Raw genomic sequence first — 20906 nt, 5'->3', positions numbered from 1 at the left:
TATTATATGTATTACATATATAAAGAATATATATTGTGTTATTATTGACAGTAATAACAAAAAGAAGGGATGTGCTGGAGTAAGTTGTGAAAAAAAAAAAAAAAGAAAAAGTAGACAAAAAACAGACACATGAATGATCTCCTATAACATACACAACAGAAGAGTGCCACAATTAATGGTTTAAAGAATTTCATGTTCTTAAAGAAATTGAGAAGAAAAAAGAAAAAAAATATATATATTTTATATTGACCTATATATTTACCATTTCCTATGCTCTTCTTTCCATCCCATGGAGTGAAGTTACTATTTGGTGTCATTTCCTTTCAGCCTGAAGGACTTAACTTTAGAATTTCATATAAGACGAATCTACTTACCATGAATTCTGGTTTTTCTTTTTTTCATTTTTATTTTTGAATGATATTGTCAATGACTGTAGAATTCTTAGTGGACTGTTTTTTCTTTCAGGATTTTGAATATGTCTTCTGATCTCCATTGTTTCTAGTGAGACGAGAGCCATTAATTCTATCATTGGTCCCTGCATGTGATAAGTTTGGGGCTTTTTCCTTACTGATTTCAATCACTGCTTTCCTAATTTTCTCTTTGTTTTGGCTTTCAGCAGTTTGATTATGACATGCCTAGTTGGGTATTTCTTTGTATTTATCTTATTAAGGTTTTAAAGTTCTTGAATGTGTATATTAATTTGGGGAAATTTTTAAAAAATCAAATATGAAATTTGTGGTCTTTGTTTCTTCAAATATTTGTTCTGTCCCCCTCTGTTTCATCTCTCCTTCTATGACTCTAATTACACGTATGTTAGGACACTTGATATTGTCCTATATAGCTGTGAAACTCTTTGTTTTCCTTCAATCCTCTTTCTCTCTGCTATTCAGATTAGATAATTTATATTAATCATTATTCAGATATACTGATTTTTTTCTTCTGCCATCTCAAATTGGCTGTTGAGAATTCCCAGTGAATTTTTTATTTTTATTATTGACTTTTCAACTCTAGAATAACCATCTGGTTCATTTTATCCTCACTAAAATTCCCTATGTATTGAATCATTGCTATCATATTTTGCTTAATCCTTTGAACATACTTTTAATAGCTGCTTTGAAGTCTGTTAAATCCAATGTAGGATCTGCTCAGAGTCAGTTTCAATGAACTGCTTTTTTCTTGAGTATGGATCACACTTTCCTGTTTCCTTCATATGTCCTCATTTTTTGTTGAAAGCTAAACGTAAAAAAACAAACAAACAAACCAACCCATAATGCGACAACTCTAGATTCTGTGGGTTTTTCAAAATTTTAGTAACTTACTCATATTTAAATTGCAAAATCTGTCTCCTTTGCAGTGTGTGGCCATTGAAATCTCTGCTTAGCTTTTTACTGGAATTCTTATGTCTTTAGTTTGGCTTCCAAGGAGTTGCCACTACATTGGCAAAGCCCCTTTGTTGGTCCACAAATGAATTTGGCAAAAATTGTGCTCAAATACCTCAAGCCCAATAGGCTTCCACCCTCTACACATAGATGTCTGTGGAGGCGGGGTTAGGGAGTGCATTCAAAGTTGCGACAGTAGTACCTCCCTTGGCTTTCACTTTTCACTGGGCTCTCTCAGGTCCCCCCACTCATGTGTATATTTTCCCAGTCAGCCTGAGATATGTAGAGAATTTATGTCAGCTATTATATGACTCTCTGATTTCTAGAATCTCCATGTTAACTGTCTATCTGCTCTGCCCCTCATCCCAAATGAGACTGCAAACCCAGGCTAACCAAGCGTGTCCCTGTTAGCTGACAAAGTGAAGGATTTTCATGCTCAGACCTAAGTCTTCCCCTTTTGGAAGAAAAGCTGCTGGGTTTTGTAGCCAGCTCTAAGACGGTGAAACTACCTTTCTCACCGACCTAGTCGGGAAAGGGGATAGAAGGATCCCTAAGCAAGAAAGCTAAAGACTCCTACTGTTCTTATTGAAACTCTAGTGGTTTTTCAGGAAGAAATGCTTCCCAATTAAATGTTTGTCTTTGGTCAATTTCCAGGGCCCTGAAAATGGTGATTTTTTTTAACACATTTGCTCAGTTTTATACATATCTTTTTTTCACTGACGTCTTCATGCCCGCAAAACCAGGAGTCAGCCCCTCAATCCCCGCCTCATCCCCGTTTTTGATACTTATATTGTATCTTTATTTTAAAATACATATTCATTACTACTCCCTTATAACAATTAATTATTCTTAGTGCTAAAGGTAAATATATATTCAACACTTACCCCTAGCCTTTATGTGAATGTCTCTTCAGTGTAAAGTATATTCTATTGGAGAATCCTCAGGAAATGTTCATGGGGCAATATTCCCTGAGTTCTTGCATGACTCTAACATGTTTTTTATAGTCTTCATATTAAAGACTGAATGTAATATCCTTAACTCATATTTTCTTTCCTTGAGTATATTTGATATGTTACTATATTATTTTCTGACATAAAGAATTGCTGTCCAGAAGTTAATAACAATTTGATTTTCTTTCCCCAGAACTGACTTTGTTTAATACTTTTATAAGAAAATGGTTAATGTCCATTCTGAGACTATTTTCCTACTTTTGCAGTATAATCTTTTAATATGTATTTTCTAATCATTTTATTTTAAGAAATTGTACTTGAATTATAATTTTCAGTATTTTTTCTGTCTATTGTTTATTTCCTTGAGTATCTTCTATTAAACATACTTTTCATCTCTTTGCCTTTCTCTTTCTTTGAATCCCTTTTACCTCTTTTTTCTTTTAAAATTCATTATTTATTAACTTATTTCAATTTAAAATTTCCCTCATTCTATTTTTTAAATTTCTTTTAATGCATTAGCTTTTGTGTTAATATGTTCTTGGTTTTGTTCTAGTTTGCTTTTAATTTCTGAAATGATTTTCAAAACTTATTATTTCCAACCCTTTCCTGAATTCTCTCACTTATCTTTTATAAACTTTCTTCTCTCCAATTGACTCATTTACCAGTCTTTCTAAAATTTTTCATAGCTTATATCATTTTCTTTATTTCTTTTAGCTCATTTTGAATAAGTAGGCCACAGTTTTTATTTATTTTGAAGTCATGTCTTTCTGATATGCTGTTATTGTTGTAGGAATGTTACTTTGTTCTCTCTTTTTTTTTCTTATGGTATCTTTACATGTGATTCTACCCCATTTCTTTTCTATTGCTTGATCTAAGTATGTTTAAGTTAAATGGATTTTGATTTTTATCATGGAAGAGTGGACCAGGCTATCTTTTCTAGACTATTCAGTTTCTCTAGAGCTCTCTCTTCTGTTATGTTCAAGGTAAATTATATGCCACTCTACTTTGTGAGATGTACTTCCTTTCCTCCTATCCCTCACTTTTATCTAAATTGCCTCTTTGCTTTCTCCTGTTGGGCCTGTCCTGTTTAATTTGGATTCTACTCCCAGGGGTTTCTTCTCAGTATGGGATATGTCTGAAAAGTCCCCTCTGCTCTAGCACTGACAAGCCTTTTCTTCTTTCCCTAGAAGGCTCTGGTAATTTGGTGCCTACATACTTCTTTTTGCATTTCTGCTGCTATTCTCAGATTAGTCTGCCTTTTTTTCCAGTGATTGCCTGTTGGTTTTTTTCTGGGGCAGGGGGAGAGTTCTCTAGTTCTAAGGGCCATCAGGAGCCCAGCTGATTTTCCTGTTTCTTTTTGCACAGTTGCTGATATCACAGTGGTCTAGTGGTTTGTCTCCACCTATTAATGGTGATATATTATTTAGTGTTCCCATAGATATTGCTGTAGATATTGTGTTTAGTTTTGCTACTCTAGTTAGTCTGTTTTTATTAGGAATTTCAGGGATATTGGAAAAGTTATGCCACTTGTATTTCCAACTTCCCAGAATCTGGACAAACTTTACAAAAATTTAATACTTATGTATTTAGGTAATGCACATTAAAATAGAGTTAATGTACCAAGTGGATTTCATAAACTACACAAATATGTGCCTAGGTCAGTCTCTGTTTAAAATAAACTGATAGGGACTTCCCTGGTGGTGCAGTGGTTAAGGATCCTCCTGCCAGTGGAGGGGACACGGGTTCGAGCCCTGGTCCGGGAAGATCCCACATGCCGTGGAGCAGCTAAGCCCGTGCACCACAACTACTGAGCCTGCACTCTAGAGCCCGTGAGCCACAACTACTAAGCCCGTGTGCCACAGCTGTGCACCTCAACGAAGGGTAGCCCCCGCTCACCACAACTAGAGAAAAGCCCACGTGCAGCAATGAAGACCCAACGTAGCCAAAAAAATAAATAAAATAAAATAATAAAATAAAATTTCTCTCATTAAAAAAATTTTAAAATAAAATAAAATGATATAAGTCAAACAATTACAATAATCTCAAAAATAAAATTAATAGTATTAATGGTGGTAGGCAAACATGGCAAAAAAAAATTTCGTGGTGATATACAAGTAACTCCATTTGGAAGTACTGTTATAGTTAAATGCCTTTAACCATAAAAGACAAGGGTTTTGTTGTTTTGTTTTGTTTTTTAAATTTTGGGGTTGGAGTAATATTTTGAAGCAGCAGTAGAAAGCAAAGAAGGCACTGATCCCATCTCCTGATCTTGAGGAAATAAGCGTATAAGAAAACAAATAACCACTGTCTGAGAATGATGCAGGGAAGATGGGCCCCAATGGGAAGGCCTGGCTTCAATTAAGGAAGTGGGGGAGGAGAGAGTTATCAGTGAAGAGGACAGCTGATACTGATGAGAGCTTGAAACACAACGAAGTTCTCTAAAGGCTAGGTATAACTTTCAAAATATCCAATTTTTTTTTTAAAAAAATGTGCTGTTGATAATAATGAGGATGTTTATACCCCATGATCCATTAATTATACTTCAGGGAATTTATCTTAAGAAGCTGAATGGTCAGAAGAAAGCTGATGGTTTAAGGACGATCCTTGCTATAAAGATTGTAATAGTTTAAATAAGGTAAAAACCCAAACTGAAAAAGCATATGCTTCAATAATTGAAAATTACTAAACAAATGATGATGTGTATATATGACATAAAGCATCTAAAAATTTCAACCACAAATAGCTTAAGAATCATGCAGGGCTTCCCTGGTGGCGCAGCGGTTGCGCGTCCGCCTGCCGATGCAGGGGAACCGGGTTCGTGCCCCGGTCTGGGAGGATCCCACATGCCGCGGAGCGGCTGGGCCGGTGATCCATGGCCGCTGAGCCTGACCGGGTCCGTGCCCCGGTCTGGGAGGATCCCACATGCCGCGGAGCGGCTGGGCCGGTGATCCATGGCCGCTGAGCCTGCGCGTCCGGAGCCTGTCCTCCGCAACGGGAGTGGCCACAGCAGAGGGAGGCCCGCATACCACAAAAAAAAAAAAAAAAAAAAAAAGAATCATGCAAAACATTTTAAGTAAAAATATAGGTAACGCTTTTTGGTTAATAAAATTGCAAAGTATGAAAAAAATACATGCATACAAATAAGATTTGTATAGATATAGAAAAAAATAAGATTTTCAGGATATTAGGATGATGGAATTGTTTTCATTTATAAATTTTTTAAAATTTATTTTTTTAAATTTATTTTTGGCTGCATTGGGTCTTCATTGCAGCACATGGGCTTTCTCTAGTTGGGGCGAGCGGGGGCTAGTCTTCGCTGTGGTGCGCGGGCTTCTCATTGCGGTGGCTTCCCTTGTTGCTGAGCGTGGGCTCTAGAGCGCAGGCTCAGTAGTTGTGGCTCACAGGCTCTAGAGCTCAGGCTCAGTAGTTGTGGTGCATGGGCTTAGTTGCTCCGCAGCATGTGGGATCTTCCCGGCTCAGGGCTGGAACCCGTGTTACCTGCATTGGCAGGCGGATTCTTAACCACTGCACCACCAGGGAAGTCCTATAAGTTATTTTTGACATTATTATAGTTTACTTACATATGTGTATATATATATATATATGTATATATATATATATGTATATCACCTTCCTGAAAAGAGAGACTACAAAACTATTCATCTAATATCACTTTAAAAATGAAAATAATTTATTAATGGTGCTTCCTTGGAGTTCCTTTTGTGTTTTTCTGTGTCATTTCTTCTTTGGAGAAATATTTATAAGCTCTAAAAAGACAATTAGGTATGAAAACAGTAAAAAGATCAGCATATGTCAGGAGTTAGGTAGGAGGAAGGTATGAATAGGCAGAGCACAGATCAGTGAAACTATTCTATATGATACTACAATAGTGGATACATGTCAGACATTTGTCAAAATTCATGGAATGTACAACACCAAGAATGAACCCTAATGTAAATAAACTATGGCCTTTGGGTGATGATGTGTTTGATGTCGGTTCATTGATTGTAACGAAGGCAACACTGTGGTTAGGGGTGTTAGTAATGGGGGAGGCTGTGCATGGGTGGGGCCGGGGATATATGGAAACTCTGTACTTTCCACTCAATTTTGCTATGAACCTAAAAGTTCTCTAAAAGTAATTGTCTATTAAAATTTTTAAAAAGACAATTAGAGGCTAGGTTATAACGTTTTATGTTCTACCTGATCCAGGAAATGTGATCTGAAGCCTAAAGCACCAATTTGGGGTTAAAGCAGAGGAACATAATAAACTGTGAGTTGGATTCTGTTAGGGTAGTTTCCCTATAGTTTTTCAGTGAGAAACAACTCTGTGCTTCTCAGTGACTCTTTTGCCATTTATACGAGGACTGTAGGTGGGGTCCCCTTCGTAGGTGTACCCTGAGGATAGATGAATCGCTATACTAAAACTGTTCTCATTTCTTGGATTAAAAGCACTTTACAAATCAATCACAGATCCATGTCTTTTCTACCTTATGTTTTGTTACAGTTACACAGGATGAATGGAGAAGCAACCATACAATAGAAATAGAGATAAATCAGACTCTGGAAATACCGTGCTTTCAAAATATCTCCTTAGAAATTTCATCTGAGCTCACCGTCGCGTGGTTGGTGGTAAGTGTTGCCCTTTTCAGTGAATAACTGCAATGATCTTTAAATATTAATGAAGTAAAAATGAATAACAAGTGATAATAGGGAAGGAAGCATGCTGGATGAGAGGCAGGCATTATGTGGAAGGGTGGGGAGTAGCCAGGGGAGGGAAGGAAGGACACCAGGATTCCTTCCAACTCAGCAAGCCTCTGGGTCTGTGAATGCAGGAGCTTAGAATTAGAAATTAGTTCCTCAAGGTTAGTTTATATTTCAAGCTATATACTAAACTGTGATTACAGAGAGAAAAAAGTGTGATGGTGCCCCCGAGAGGAGCCACATCCCGCAGAAGCTCCTACTCACACATACTTGTTTACACACATGTGCAGAGGTGTAGACTGCCTTTTCCCAGAACGCTTACTACTCCATTCTGGAAAATATACAACATTGCTTAGATTGGGAAGCACAAACTCTAATGCTTATCAAATATAGGGAGAAAATGTGCATGAGAGAAGCAAGAGCTGAATAAGAAACAGTCACTGCCCAGCTCGATTATTGCCACAGGCCCGTAGTTGCCATGTTTTCTGACTTAAAAGAATAAAACAAAACAAAACAGAAATCTGGATTTTTATGAGAAATTTTCCAAGGCAAGCCAGCCAAATGACAGCCAGCTCTTAACCAATATATACAATAGACCTCTAGTACTACTGTTAAATCAGTTGATAACACAAGTCTTACACAATTATAAAGATAACCATAAACACACTTTTGAGAATCACGTAATAGGGTGTTTATTTAGGTGATCCAGAATATGACTATATTAATTTTTCATATCATCATCAAACTGAAAACACAAGAGTTAAAAATTCTTGCAGAACTAATAGATGTCCGTGAATATAACAGCTGATACCACCTGCAAAATACTGTACTCGCATGGTTGATCATTCATGTTACAAGTGAATAGATTTTTGTGGGCTGTCTTGAAAACTAGAAACTTCATATAAAAAGATTTCTCTGAGGATGTGCCAAGTCCAAAATAATTGACTTGCAAGTAGGCCTTAAAATACAACCTACTGATAATTTTTTACTGTCTAGATATTTTTGAATAGTCAGTAGGGTCAAAAGATATTATAAAATAACTTTCTCAAATTGTCCTAAAATCTACAATGTCTCCTTGTCATCTGTCAAAAACCACACTTTTTCCCCCTTTTAGGGTTTGGTTTCCAAAATGTAAGACTTCCTGCCTGACATTATACCCATCATTAGTATAAGTCAATTGTTCTTAACAAATGTGATACAGTGTGGTTCTTAGAAAAACAATTTAAAAGTGGAGATTATGTCAGGAAGTCAGAAACCTGCTGCACTAAACATTACTGTAATGAAAATGCAGTATCTATACCTTGTTTACATTATTAATATATACCACCAATAGGTGAAATGTTTCTACCCTAATTATCACAAATTCACTATCAATGGGAATAGTAAAGTCTAATAGTAATAAATAAGACTAAAGTTTACAGAATATTGAGCAGAGTTCCCTGTGCTCAATATTCTGTAATAACCTAAGTGGGAAAAGAATTTGAAAAAGAACAGATACATGTATATATATATAATTGAATCACTTTGCTGTACACCTGAAACCAACAAAACATTGTTAATCAACAATACTCCAACATAAAATAAAAATTTTTTAAAGAATAATAATTAAAAAATAAAAGACAAAAAAAGTTTAAAAAGACTGAAGTTTAATAAGCTTTACTGTACAGATTTTTGCTGGCTAGTCAGTTGATCTGTAGTGGACTTATCTTATCTGAAGGGTGTCTAATCTGTTTTTCCAAGCAAATGTTAAAGATTTCAGTCCGCTTATGTCTTCTGTGACGCTGAGCTTCTCCAGGGCAAAAAGCTGCATCACTCATTTCAGAAATCCCTAGCATCTAGTATAGTGCCTAGAACATAGGCACTCAGTAAATATCTAATACATAATTGAATTGTTTCGTTTCTCTTTGTCCCCTTCCCTCACAGTCTTATTCGTTGGCCTCATATTAAATGGATGATCACTAAACCTCATGCTGGCTGTCTGATTGGTTAATGAGCAGCTCATTAAGTATCAATGACTAGATAACTGATAAGACATCCTCAATCTAACAGTTTTCTTCAAAGAAACTAACATTATCTGTGAATCCTGCCAACACATTTAGGATAAATAAGGGATGGAGAGATTGCACCTAAGGTCACACAGTGAGAGAGTGAGTCCTAAACTTCTACTGGAACTTCAAGCCATGCTCTCAGTTTAAAGAATGCATCATAATTGAGACAACTTGAGGAATCTTTTTGAAAAAAACTTCTTTTCAAAGGGAACATTGTAATGGCAAATGTGCTGATCAAATTCCAACCGTGCATTCCCTTTTAAAATGTCAAAATCTATTTGCTCCTCTAATTTACATCCGTACTCCATACTGCTGGCACTGTGGGATTCAGCAAGCCTGAGATGAAATCATCTAATCTCCCGTTATTAAGGAATAAACTACAGTTCTTTATGTCATGACTGTTGTAGGTCTGCAGAGAACATAAATATCCCCTCCATCCATTTTTTAGTGCTTTAGTTTCTTGTTAAACTGACAGTAGTAATCATAATGATAACCAATTGTTCTTAACAGACATGTTATAATGTGGCTTTTAGAAAAAAGTTAAAAAGTAGAGATGGTGAAGATGAGCACAGGAGGGTAGAAACTTGCTTTATTGAACTCAGTAACTCCGGGAAGCTGCAAAGTGCTCCCACTTCAAGTGCTGCATTAAACCCTGGAAACAATTTGACAAACTAAAATTAGTTTAATCTAAGTCACTGGAAAACAAAAGCCATGTCTTGTATGTGGAATTTTATAAAATCTAATTAATTCAGTTATGACCTTCATGAGAAAGGTTATTATTGGGATTCTCAGTTATCATAAAAATATTATTTGCTGTGTGTCTCTGATCCCATGCTAAGGCTGCGTTAAATGTGTTCATGGAGCAGATCCTTTGCATTTTGGAATGTTACATTCCAGGATCATGACTACACTGAAGTAGAAAGGCATCTGGTACAAATTGTGTATCCAACATTTATCTAGAAAGAGAGGTAACTAAGTAAACACAAAGGGCTAACCCTCAGTGTCAGCTGAGGCTCCGTGTGCATGGTTGGATGATGTAGAAAAAGTCATAGAATGTATGTATTTAGATGGAATGCAGTTGGTAGAGAAAGGACAAATGATATTTTTCCTAGTTTATATTCTGGGGCACAAGCATGCAGTCAACAGGGAAATTCTGCGGGCTTACTCTGGGAGCTTCTAAATATAGTCTGATATTCTGTGTTCATTCCAAACTATCATCCTGATTTCCCACAGTATAAATTTCAATTCAATCTAACAAACCTATGTGAATCTGTTTTAAGTGCTAGGTCCCGCAGGGATACAAAACTATATTGAATATGTTTCATACCATGAAATACAACTTTAATAAAAAATGTAAAAACTAGCAACATAGAGGGAAAATAATTTGATTCTGACTAAATGTACCTGGAAAAGCCTCTTAGGTTATGTCTGAGCTGGGTAATTAAAGCCAGCAAACAACAGACATGTACTACACCAAGACCCTGGGACCTGTGAGCACATAGTGGGAGTGGGAGTGGGGGAGGTGATGAGGGAATGTTTGTTCCCAGACTTGGTGGACAAAGAGAAATCCATGACTTTTCTCTTTAAAATCATGAAAAGAAAATGAGACACATACCAGATTCACACAGTTCAATATTAGTGATAAAGGTATATAACTAAAACCTAGATGCTTATGCTTCTTTAAATTTTTATCTATAAATGTCTCTTTTCAATATTCTCTTCTTTATTATTTGTAATGTTTTATATGTAAACAAAAATCGAAATGGTACCATCAACAATATTGGTTTTCCATGCCTATGGGAAGCCTAGCTATTCATTAAAGAAAGCTGTCACCTTCTACCTGATGGCAACTGACCCTAACTGTCTTCACCATAATCAAAAATGAAGTGTTAACAAATACCGTATGCTAACACATATATATGGAATCTAAAAAAAAAAAATGGTTATGAAGAACCTAGGGGCAGGACGGAAATAAAGATGCAGACCTACTAGAGAATGGACTTGAGGACACGGGGAGGGGAAAGGGTAAGCTGGGACGAAGTGAGAGAGTGGCATGGACATATATACACTACCAGATGTAAAATAGATAGCTAGTGGGAAGCAGCCGCATAGCACAGGGAGATCAGCTCGGTGCTTTGTGACCACCTAGAGGGGTGGGATAGGGAGGATGGGAGGGAGATGCAAGAGGGAGGAGATATGGGGATATATGTATACGTATAGCTGATTCACTTTGCTATAAAGCAGAAACTAACACACCATTGTAAAGCAATTATACTCCAATAAAGATGTTAAAAAAAAATGAAGTGTTAGCCAACCTACAAAGTGTTGACAGCCAATTGTGATAATTGGAAAAATATTATTGTGGACTTCTATAAATGGACATGGGGAGCTTTGCAAGGAGCCTACTTGACAGCACTGACTGGATGGAGAATAAATGGAGCAAAGTGAAGATAGGAAGCAGTTAGGAGATAAAGAAGTAACAGTCGATGCACTTAACAGAGTTTATTGAATGGGCTCTATACACTCAGCACCTACTTGTCCTGTGGCCACCACTGCCAGCTCTGACACGGAGCTCAGGGCAACCCAGAGATGAGGTCGCCTCACTAAATCAAATAGTGCCATGGTCTCTTTTCTGCATTGAAAATTCTGATTCTAGTACTAAAATAGGAACCCGTCTGCAAATTATTTTAGGGTTTGTCAGGTCATTAAGAGACATTCAGGAGGAGTTTTCCATGATTCACTATGAACCCTCCCAGCCCTCATCATGCTAATTATTTTATCCAACTCCTGTATGTTATTATGCATTTATTTTTTTTCTATGGGTCCTGATTTTCTATTTGTTTTTCTTGTGAATTTTTCTTCTCCTCAAACAGACTCTCAGCAGAAAAGTCAAGGACTGTCCATTCTACTACTTTTGTGAAGCAGTATGTAGCAAAGGCATTAATAGCATGGCTTTTCAAGGGAAATTGTTGTTTTCAAATCCTGGTTCTACATATTTTTTTTTCCTGGCTCTACATTTAATAGCTGTGTGACCTAGGAGCTAGGATTAGGGTGAAGTGAGTAGGGTCCTCACCTTGGGTGCAAAATTTAAGGAAGTGCCCCAAGAAATCAGTAATCAAGATATATATCTTAATAAAGTATTTTTAAAAATCAAAATTTAGGGAAAATCCATGATGAACAAAATGTCGAATTTTAAAATAAAGGCACAATGTTTTTTGTTTGTTTTGAGATCCTGCTGTGCTGTTCAAAGAACAGGATTTTCCAATCAGCCTGTGGTTCCTGGGTCTTCATGGCATCATGCCCACCACGGGTGCGGGTTTGAAGGTTGACAAGGGCAGGAGAAAAGATTGAGCAATGCATGGCTTCATGTAGTCATTTTTCAAAATGTTAAATTGTAGAGAGTTTATTAATTTTTTCCACTGAGGCAAAATATGGGAGAATATTTTGATAAGTGCATATAGGGATACACATTTTTCCTTTTGTCTCAGAATTCTATACAGCCTTGGATACATTGCCCAGCCTAAGTTTTAGTTCTATCATCCACAAAAGGGGATAATTGTAGTTATATAATTATATTATAATTATATTATAATTATATAATTATAGTTTTATAATATAATTATAGCTTTATAATTATATTGTTATAGTACCAGCTCCATGGTGTTGTTGTGAGGTGCTGAATAACTTAGCACAGTACTTATGCTCAATACATATTAAAAACTAATCTTTAAAGAGTTTGTTTTAGGACTCTCCATAATTCTTCAGTTTAGTTGAGCAGAGAGTAAATACTTATGAATTCACAGCAGGCTGACTCGGTTGAGGCTGGAGGACAGTGATTTAGTATTAATTGAACATCTATTGAGTGTTAGGACTCGTGTAGGTGTATCATATACATTAGCTAGTTCAGTCTACATTCCTCATTCAGTTTTGTAAGGGTCCACCAAGTTGGAAATCCCATGAAGTTTTAGAGATATTTATTAATATTTTTAAAATTATCAAAAGAAGAAAAGAAAAGAAAAACAGGCAAGAATAAAGGTTCTGTGCAAGATCCCCTACCAGTCTGTTTCCGGAAGAACAGGTGCCCTAAGATCATTCTTAACAGGTAGGAGTTGAGGTGTATTCTCTGACCCCTATCACCAAAGGTAGATCAATATATCATAAAAGGCTCCTTTCAATCATCAAATTGCCCACACCTCTAAAATCTCCAATTTATACAAAGACCTCTGGCTTCCTGGAATTTCTTATACATTTTTCATTTGAGATAGTCCACAAAAAAAATTTTATTTGTTTTGTGATGGCTTGCTTTAATTAAGATGTGCTGTCTCAGAGGCTTCTTTGTCCCTTTTTTGGTGCTGTGACTTAAGTACCTTCTTTGTGTGACCTATGAGCAAGTTAGCTAACCTTGGTTTATTCCAGGTCGTTGTAAGGAGTAAGGTAAGACTTGAAAGAACTTGGCACAGTGCCTCAAACACAGTAGGTGCTAAATAAATTTAAGCTGTGACTAATAAGAATATAAAAATGTAGTAGTGGGCTTCCCTGGTGGCGCAGTGGTTGGGGGTCCGCCTGCCGATGCAGGGGACACGGGTTCGTGCCCCGGTCTGGGAGGGTCCCACATGCCGCGGAGCGGAGCGGCTGGGCCGGTGAGCCATGGCCGCTGAGCCTGCGCGTCCGGAGCCTGTGCTCCGCAACGGGAGAGGCCCACGTACCGCAAAAAAAAAAAAAAAAAAAAATGTAGTAGTGGTCATCGTATAATGTTAGTATTGTCTCTCCCTCTCCCAGCCCGAGCCATTTCATTGTTTCCCTGCATTTTGTCAGCTCTCTTCCATTTGCTCCACGAAGGCAGGTGCTCACATGCAGATTCTTGCCTCGCCTCTTTATATCTGGAGACTCTGGAATCTCTCAGGCTGTCCTGATGTTGTAGATTACAGGGCACACTTTGCAACCGAATCCATCTTTCCCAACAAAGGAACAAATCCCTCCTCTACAACAGTCAAGCACCCAGAAAATAAACAAACAAAAAACACTCTGCATAATTTTTTAAATATCTTTTCTCCATCAGTTAAACTACCCTGGCCAGTCACCCCCAGCTATGCAATAAAGGAAAAAGCAGTTTTCTCACCAATCTCCAACTTCAGCCTCTGCCCTTCTTCCACGACAGAGTGACAGACGGAAATTTTCCAAATGGCAAGTCATTTACTAAAAGATCAAGCATTTTGAACCCCTAGATTCTCACAAAAACAGTCCCTGTGCATAAAACAATAGCTGTAAAACGTAGCTTGTGCTGAAGAACCTGCAGGGGGAGGCTGCCTCCTTAATTACTGGCCTCCAGATCTGCAGACAGTGAGTGAAATGCCTTCCTCTTTCTTCTGCTGTCAGGGCTCCTTTTGGGGCCCCTGTCTCCAGAACATAAGTTCTCTCCCTTTAATTTTCTGTATCCTTCCTCGTTAGGAAGGCAGTGGCACAGACTCTTAATTCCTACTTTATGTGGGTGTAAAGTTCTGTTCTTTGCTTCAGGAGTAAGTCTGTGATTCTCTGCAGGCAGTACTACCTGTATATCTGTAGGTAAAGCTGATACCAATCCTCACCATGTTCACCTAAAAAATTGTCTTGCATAAGAGTTTCTACTAAGTATACTCTGGAAATACCTGTATAAACTAGCTAAGAAGTCTGCCTTCCTGTTTTCCACTCTGCTCCCAGCGCATACTTGAATTTTCTCCCTCACCTGACTTCCCTTTCTTCTACCCTGAATCTGTCTCATTTTTTAAACTAGAGATTCCAAGTCACAGACCTTTGTTTTCATTATTTCATGACTTCTTCCCCATCCAATGCATTCCTGTTCACCCTTCTCCTTTTCAGTTCCTTCCATTTTCCCCGACCCCTACGCATAATGATTCATCTGTTGTTTGGAGTTAGACCAGTGGTTCTCAGCCCCCGGTCCTCTGAGGACCTTTTAAAAAATGTGCCCTGGGATGAGATTGATCCCAGAACAACTCCATTAGAACCTCCAGAGGAGAAGCTTGTGCATCAGAATGTGTTCAAAGCAACTCAGTTGAAAATATTGAGCTATACTGAAGGAGGATAAGGACATAGCCCTTCCTCTCTGCTTATGCCCCTTAAGAGTCCCCTCCTCACTAGGCCCTTAGTGAGCACATTGACTGACCCTGCCCAACACTGTGACATCTCCGGGACCTTGTCCATGAGACTCAGGCTAAGGCAAGAATAATGAAGGCTTTTTTTCATAGACCCACAAAAAGGATATGAACTAGAGGAGTCAAGTACTCCAGTTAAACTCTGATCTCCAAATTCAGATTAACATGTGCAGCCTATTCCTTATGTGTCCTTCTTGAAGGTCACAATCACAGAAATAAGAGCAGGAGGACCACAGCTAGGCTGAGGTAAGGAGGTAAGGAGATACCAAGCACACAAAATTTAAGGAGGCACTCACTCTCAGGTGCCCACCCTGCACTTAAAAGATCCTGAGAGTGACTGCTTCCTTAAATTTTGCATCCTAGGAGACTCTCTTTACCTCATTCTAGTCCTAGCTCCAAAGAGAGCTAAAATGAGACCTTTTCTAAAGGAATGCTAGCATGCTGGGAAGCGAGGATGACTGTAATCATCCAGTTCAGTGAAGATTTAATAAGTAAAACTGATACAGCCTCCTGAGCACATCTTAGCAGTAAGATTTCAGAGCTTGAAATGAGAATTATGATCTGACATTAGCTCCCAGGGCTGTACCCCACCCCCCAAATCCCACCCCCAATATGCAACTTATGGAAGGTTATGAAAGGCAAGTTTTAGTCAGAAGAGCAGCAAGTTTCTATTTGTGTTAAGAGAGGGTGACACTAATTTATAACTGAAAGTCAAGTGTAACGATACTTTCTCTAGTAACATACTCAGTCTCTCTTAATTTCAATTCTTCATTCATCATCTCTATTGTTACAAGATACAATTGAATTACTGCATGTGGAACACGTAGTCCAGAGCTGGCACAACTGTGTGCTCAAAGCTGGTAACCAGGGGCTTCCCTTGTGGCGCAGTGGTTGAGAATCCGCCTGCCGATGCAGGGGACACGGGTTCGTGCCCCGGTCTGGGAGGATCCCACATGCCGCGGAGCGGCTGTGCCGCGGAGCGGCTGGGCCCGTGAGCCATGGCCGCTGAGCCTGCGCGTCCGGAGCTTGTGCTCCGCAACGGGAGAGGCCGCAACAGTGAGAGGCCCGCATACCACAAAAAAAAAAAAAAAAAAAAAAAAAATCTGGTAACCATTTTGTCTCATCAGGAGGATAATGGAACTCAGGAAACACTTCTCACCCAATATCACCCCATCAGCAATTCCACATTATTTAAAGACAGAGTCAAGCCAGATACGGACTACAGCCTCTACCTCTCTCCAGTCCAAATCCAGGATGATGGCTGGAAGTTCTCTTGCCAGGTTGTAGTCAGGTCTGGAAAAATCTTCAGGCACTCCAGCACGGTCAGGGTTTTTGGTAAGAGTTTCTGTTCTCTGGACTCCCTGCCATCCTCCTGTCACTGTCTCCTGCTTTCTCTCCACTAAAGAGGAAGCACCCTGTTAGCGGGAGAGCAGCCACACAAGGGTCACTATTCTGGAGTTCTGTTTGCCTTGATACTTGTCATTCGTGTTAGGGCTGGGGACGAGGGTAGGAAGCTAAAGAATGATGGTTCAGTTGCCATAGATGGGTCAATTTCCTGGTGACCACTACCTTATGTGCAATTTTAATGTTTCCTGAGAATACTGGAAGTCTCTTTAATTATAACTAGGTCTAATTGCTTAGTTATCTAATTGCCTTAGTTGCTTTCTGGAGCAGAGTGGAATAAGGCCAGTGTGAGAAAAGGAAGATGATAAACACAGCTCCAAAGAAACTCTGCAGGAGTCCTCTCACCCCTACCAAGGCCATCTGGGGTGAGAGACTGTCCAGCTTCTCCAGCAAAAGAACCTGCTGGGATGGCTCTCTGACCCTGCATTCGCAGGAGAGTGGAGCTCAGGTGAAATATCCACTGTGGCCTCAAACAAATTGCAGAGACTCTGCAGGGTGTGAATTTAAGGGAAATGTGAAAATTCTGTTTTGCTCAGTGATGCAAGGAAACATTAATAAACAGAAACGCCTGGCTTTGGATATTTTTCATTTTTGTGACCAAGAACTGTGTTTTTTAAAACATCATTTTTAAATGAAGGCGAAGTGAAACACAGTGATGCGGATTAGCAATTAACTGTTTTTGAAAATGAGGTAAACAAAGAGAAAATAATTCACAAAACCTAAGAGCATGGGCTGGTAGATTTTTTTCTCAGTTGTCTGAATGATAGGACAAGTGAAAAATCTTTGTTTTTACTTAGAATCTTATTGATTATTCTTAGAGGTCACACAATTCAGTATTTTGAAGGAAATGCAAACCCTTTAGTTCGTAAAGGTGGGAAGAGCTACAGCCAAAATGTATTTAGTTTGAAGTCGCTTGCTTATAGCTTCTCCTGTATCTTTCTCCAGCTCTCACTCTCTTCATCCTGCCCTCCCTCCCTTTCTCCTTCCTTCCCTCCCTCTTTCTCCATCTCTCCTCAGGGATGGCCTAGGAAATAATCAATTGCCCTTGATGATCAGGTTCCTTATGGAGCCTAGACAATGCCCTGTGATGAGTTGGAAAGGCTGTTCATCTTTTTTATTGACATCACCATTCACTCATTTATGGGGTATGACTGTCTTAGCACAAACATGAAGCTGACTCATCTGGCCTGACTATTGGTAAATCGATGAAGGCAGCTATCCGGGGTGTGAAAAAAAATAATTCTGTGTTAGGCAAACTGTGTCCCATTTGACCAAGAGTTTTTGTACCATAACTCCATCTAATTGCCTTGTCAACATTTAAACCATGTCCTGTATCTCTTTGCTGCATTAAAATACCTTCATCTTGGTCTGGAATGCTTTTTACTCTTTTACATCTCATCCTTATCACCCTGTCTCTACATCTCTCTGTCTCTATATTTCTGTTTTCTTCTTCTTTGAACTCCTTTCAGTGGATGCTTAAAAATATGAAACTCTGCCTATTTGTCCATAGAATTAGATTTTTCCTCCTTCTTGGTTTTCTCCTTTAGCAAATGAGCCAGCTGTGTTGTGTTTGGACAGTCTTTAATCTATTTGGGAGTGTCACCCCAGTGTATATCATAGTGATCCTGACCAGAGGTATACGTATATCGTATTCAGGACCCACTCTGCATGCCTGGGTGATTCCCCAAATAGAATAAACCAAAAACAAAAACATGAAAACCTTGAAATAAATACTCAAATGTATCACTGAGCCATTCTATAAGTCCTAAGTCCAGTTTATTTCTTCTTCCGGAACACCTTCATTCTCTGGCAGACCAGGGATCAGAAGCTTCCCCTCTGCTACTTCCTGCATCCCTCACTAGTCTCCTTTGACTTTCCTTTCCTTAGTGGGGAGTCACCTGCCATCAGAAGTTTGCGCTCCTGCACTCCTAAGCTCTAAACATGATTGTCCTGAGCCCCCCAAAGAATCTGTCTCTCTCAATCACCTCTGCAACTTTTAGTAATTGTTCTTTCTTTCAGGTCCTTCACTCTATTGGCATTTGTTGCTAAAAGGAAATCAGAAATAGGCCTCCCATAACTATTTTAGGTTGTATCTTGGTTTGGGTTCCCCTGAAAGAAAACTTTGAGACAAGGATTTGAATTAAATTAATTTATTTGAGAGGTAGTCCTAGGAAACATAGGAGTGGGAAAATATGTCAAGGAAGGGAAGGAAGATAATAAAATGTACGTGATCAAGCCAGTTAGCACTATGGGCTTAGAGCTCATTCCCACTGGGAAACCCTGGGAGAATACACATCAGAGTTATACCAAACAAAGGCGAGGAAGCTGGGGTATTATCCACCAACTCCCCACCTGTTGTCACCATTAACCCTCTGGGACTTCCAGTCTGCTCTACTTGTGGACTGAGTGTGTTTCCATAACCTCAGTAAATCTTCAGGAGAGGGTCATATATATGCCCAGCAAGAGGCCTTCAGTAAGCAGAGGCTGAGTGGATGTAGCAGACACTGATGGCATCTGTGACAAGGGTCTTAATATTTTTTCCACTGGTTCATAGAGGGCTTTGTCTGCTATACTCAAGAACTTACTTGAGGGATTTCCCTGATGGCTCAGTGTTTAAGAATCCGCCTGCCAATGCAGGGGACACGGGTTCGATCCCCGATCTAGGAAGATCCCACATGCCGCGGAGAAACTAAGCCCGTGTGCCACAACTACTGAGCCTGTGCCCTAGAGCCCACGAGCCACAGCTACTGAGCCCACGTGCCACAACTACTGAGCCCACGTGCCACAACTACTGGAGCCCACGTGCCTAGAGCCTGTGCTCCGCAACAAGAGAAGCCACTGCAATGAGAAGCCCATGCACCACAACGAAGAGTAGCTCCCGCTCGCAGCAACTGGAGAAAGCCAGCACGCAGCAATGAAGACCCAACGCAGCCAAAAAAATAAATAAAATAAAATAAATACAAATTAAAAAAAAAATAGAACTTACTTGAAGTCACTTCAGTTCAACGTGATGTCCTCGATGTCTGTTTTATGCTGGGCACTGTTAAGTGCTAGAGATGGAGAGATGAATAAAGCATTCTGGCTCCAAGGCACTTACAATTTAGCGGGATAACAAAATCACTGAAATAGCCCCTGATCTTTTCTAGTACCAAACAACTAAATAAGAACCAGGTGTTCTTCCTGCCCCTTCAGGGACCTGTAACTTGTGCTTTATTTCTAGGTCTTTGGACACATAGAACATTCCTCTCTTCTGTCTGCCCACTGCCTGCCCCTCCTCTCCCCCACATTCCTCCTTTCACCTGACTCACCCAGAAGCATCTTTCAGATATCAGATGCGGCCTCTTCCAAAAGCCTCCTCTTATTCCCCAAGGTTGAGTTAGAAGCTTCTCTTAAAAGCCTTCCTCAAATCCCACATGTCCTAATAGCAATACTTATATCAGTTCTATCAATTCTAATTTCTAGTTTATGTATCTGTATTTTCCATGAAAATGTAAATTTCTCGAAGATGATGAATATGATTCCTTCACCTTTGTTTCCTAGGCATCTAGTATACTGCTGGCACACAGTGGGAGTTTAATAAATATCTGATGAGTTATGAACTTTTTACACACACACACACACACACACACACACACACACACACACACACACTAGTGACCAGGTAGGGTATCATTCAGGGCCACTAACTCACTGTGTTTTATTTGCCTTTAAGCTAAGCCAGAAATCCCCACGATTGTGGAAAATAATTCCATGGGTGTCTTTGGAGAAGTGAGTCACGTTAAAGCTTTTGAAAATCTGCAGCATAATATGCCAAGGTGTGTCAGTTTGCATCATTGCTCAGAATGTTTCTCAAAGGACCTTATTCCAATTAATTTCTGGTGGGAGTGAAGGAAAGCTGAGTTGACTCTAGAACCCAAATGGGAATCCTTATTTTCTGACTTAGGGCTCTCAGAACATGTGATCTTGTGATCCTTAGTCCTTAAATTTCCTGGAAAAATTGTCTCAATTGTTTAAATTTCTGTTTAATAGATACTGAAGTAGATAGTGAAGGAAAAATAGGGCGGAAAGCAGTGTGAATCCTGTTGTAAGAATGAGGTTTTTGCTCATCCTTTGACGTTTAATTTGTTCTAATTCATTTCCTATGCAAGCTTTCCTAGTGTTTTTATTTTTAAGTGACAAGAGGAAATGTACCCTTCTGAACTCATTCAGAACCCTGGCTGGGCTTCCCTGGTGGCGCAGTGGTTGAGAGTCCGCCTGCCGATGCAGGGGACACGG

General features: G+C 39.1%; 1 protein-coding gene across 1 annotated transcript in view; it reads left to right on the top strand.

Annotated features, from left to right (window-relative positions):
• CD96 (CD96 molecule) overlaps window positions 1–20906 on the top strand; it is an 84797-nt gene that overhangs the window by 7566 nt on the left and 56325 nt on the right. The window contains 3 exon segments of the mRNA XM_024120004.1: window positions 6834–6958; window positions 16355–16562; window positions 20344–20399. Coding sequence (XP_023975772.1) covers window positions 6834–6958; window positions 16355–16562; window positions 20344–20399 — 389 coding nt within the window.

The sequence above is a fragment of the Physeter macrocephalus genome, chromosome 1 (assembly GCF_002837175.3).
Source record: "Physeter macrocephalus isolate SW-GA chromosome 1, ASM283717v5, whole genome shotgun sequence".
In the NCBI taxonomy this organism is placed as follows: Eukaryota; Metazoa; Chordata; class Mammalia; order Artiodactyla; family Physeteridae; genus Physeter; species Physeter macrocephalus.
Note: the sequence above shows the minus strand (reverse complement) of the source record. Positions and strands in the feature narration are given on the sequence as shown.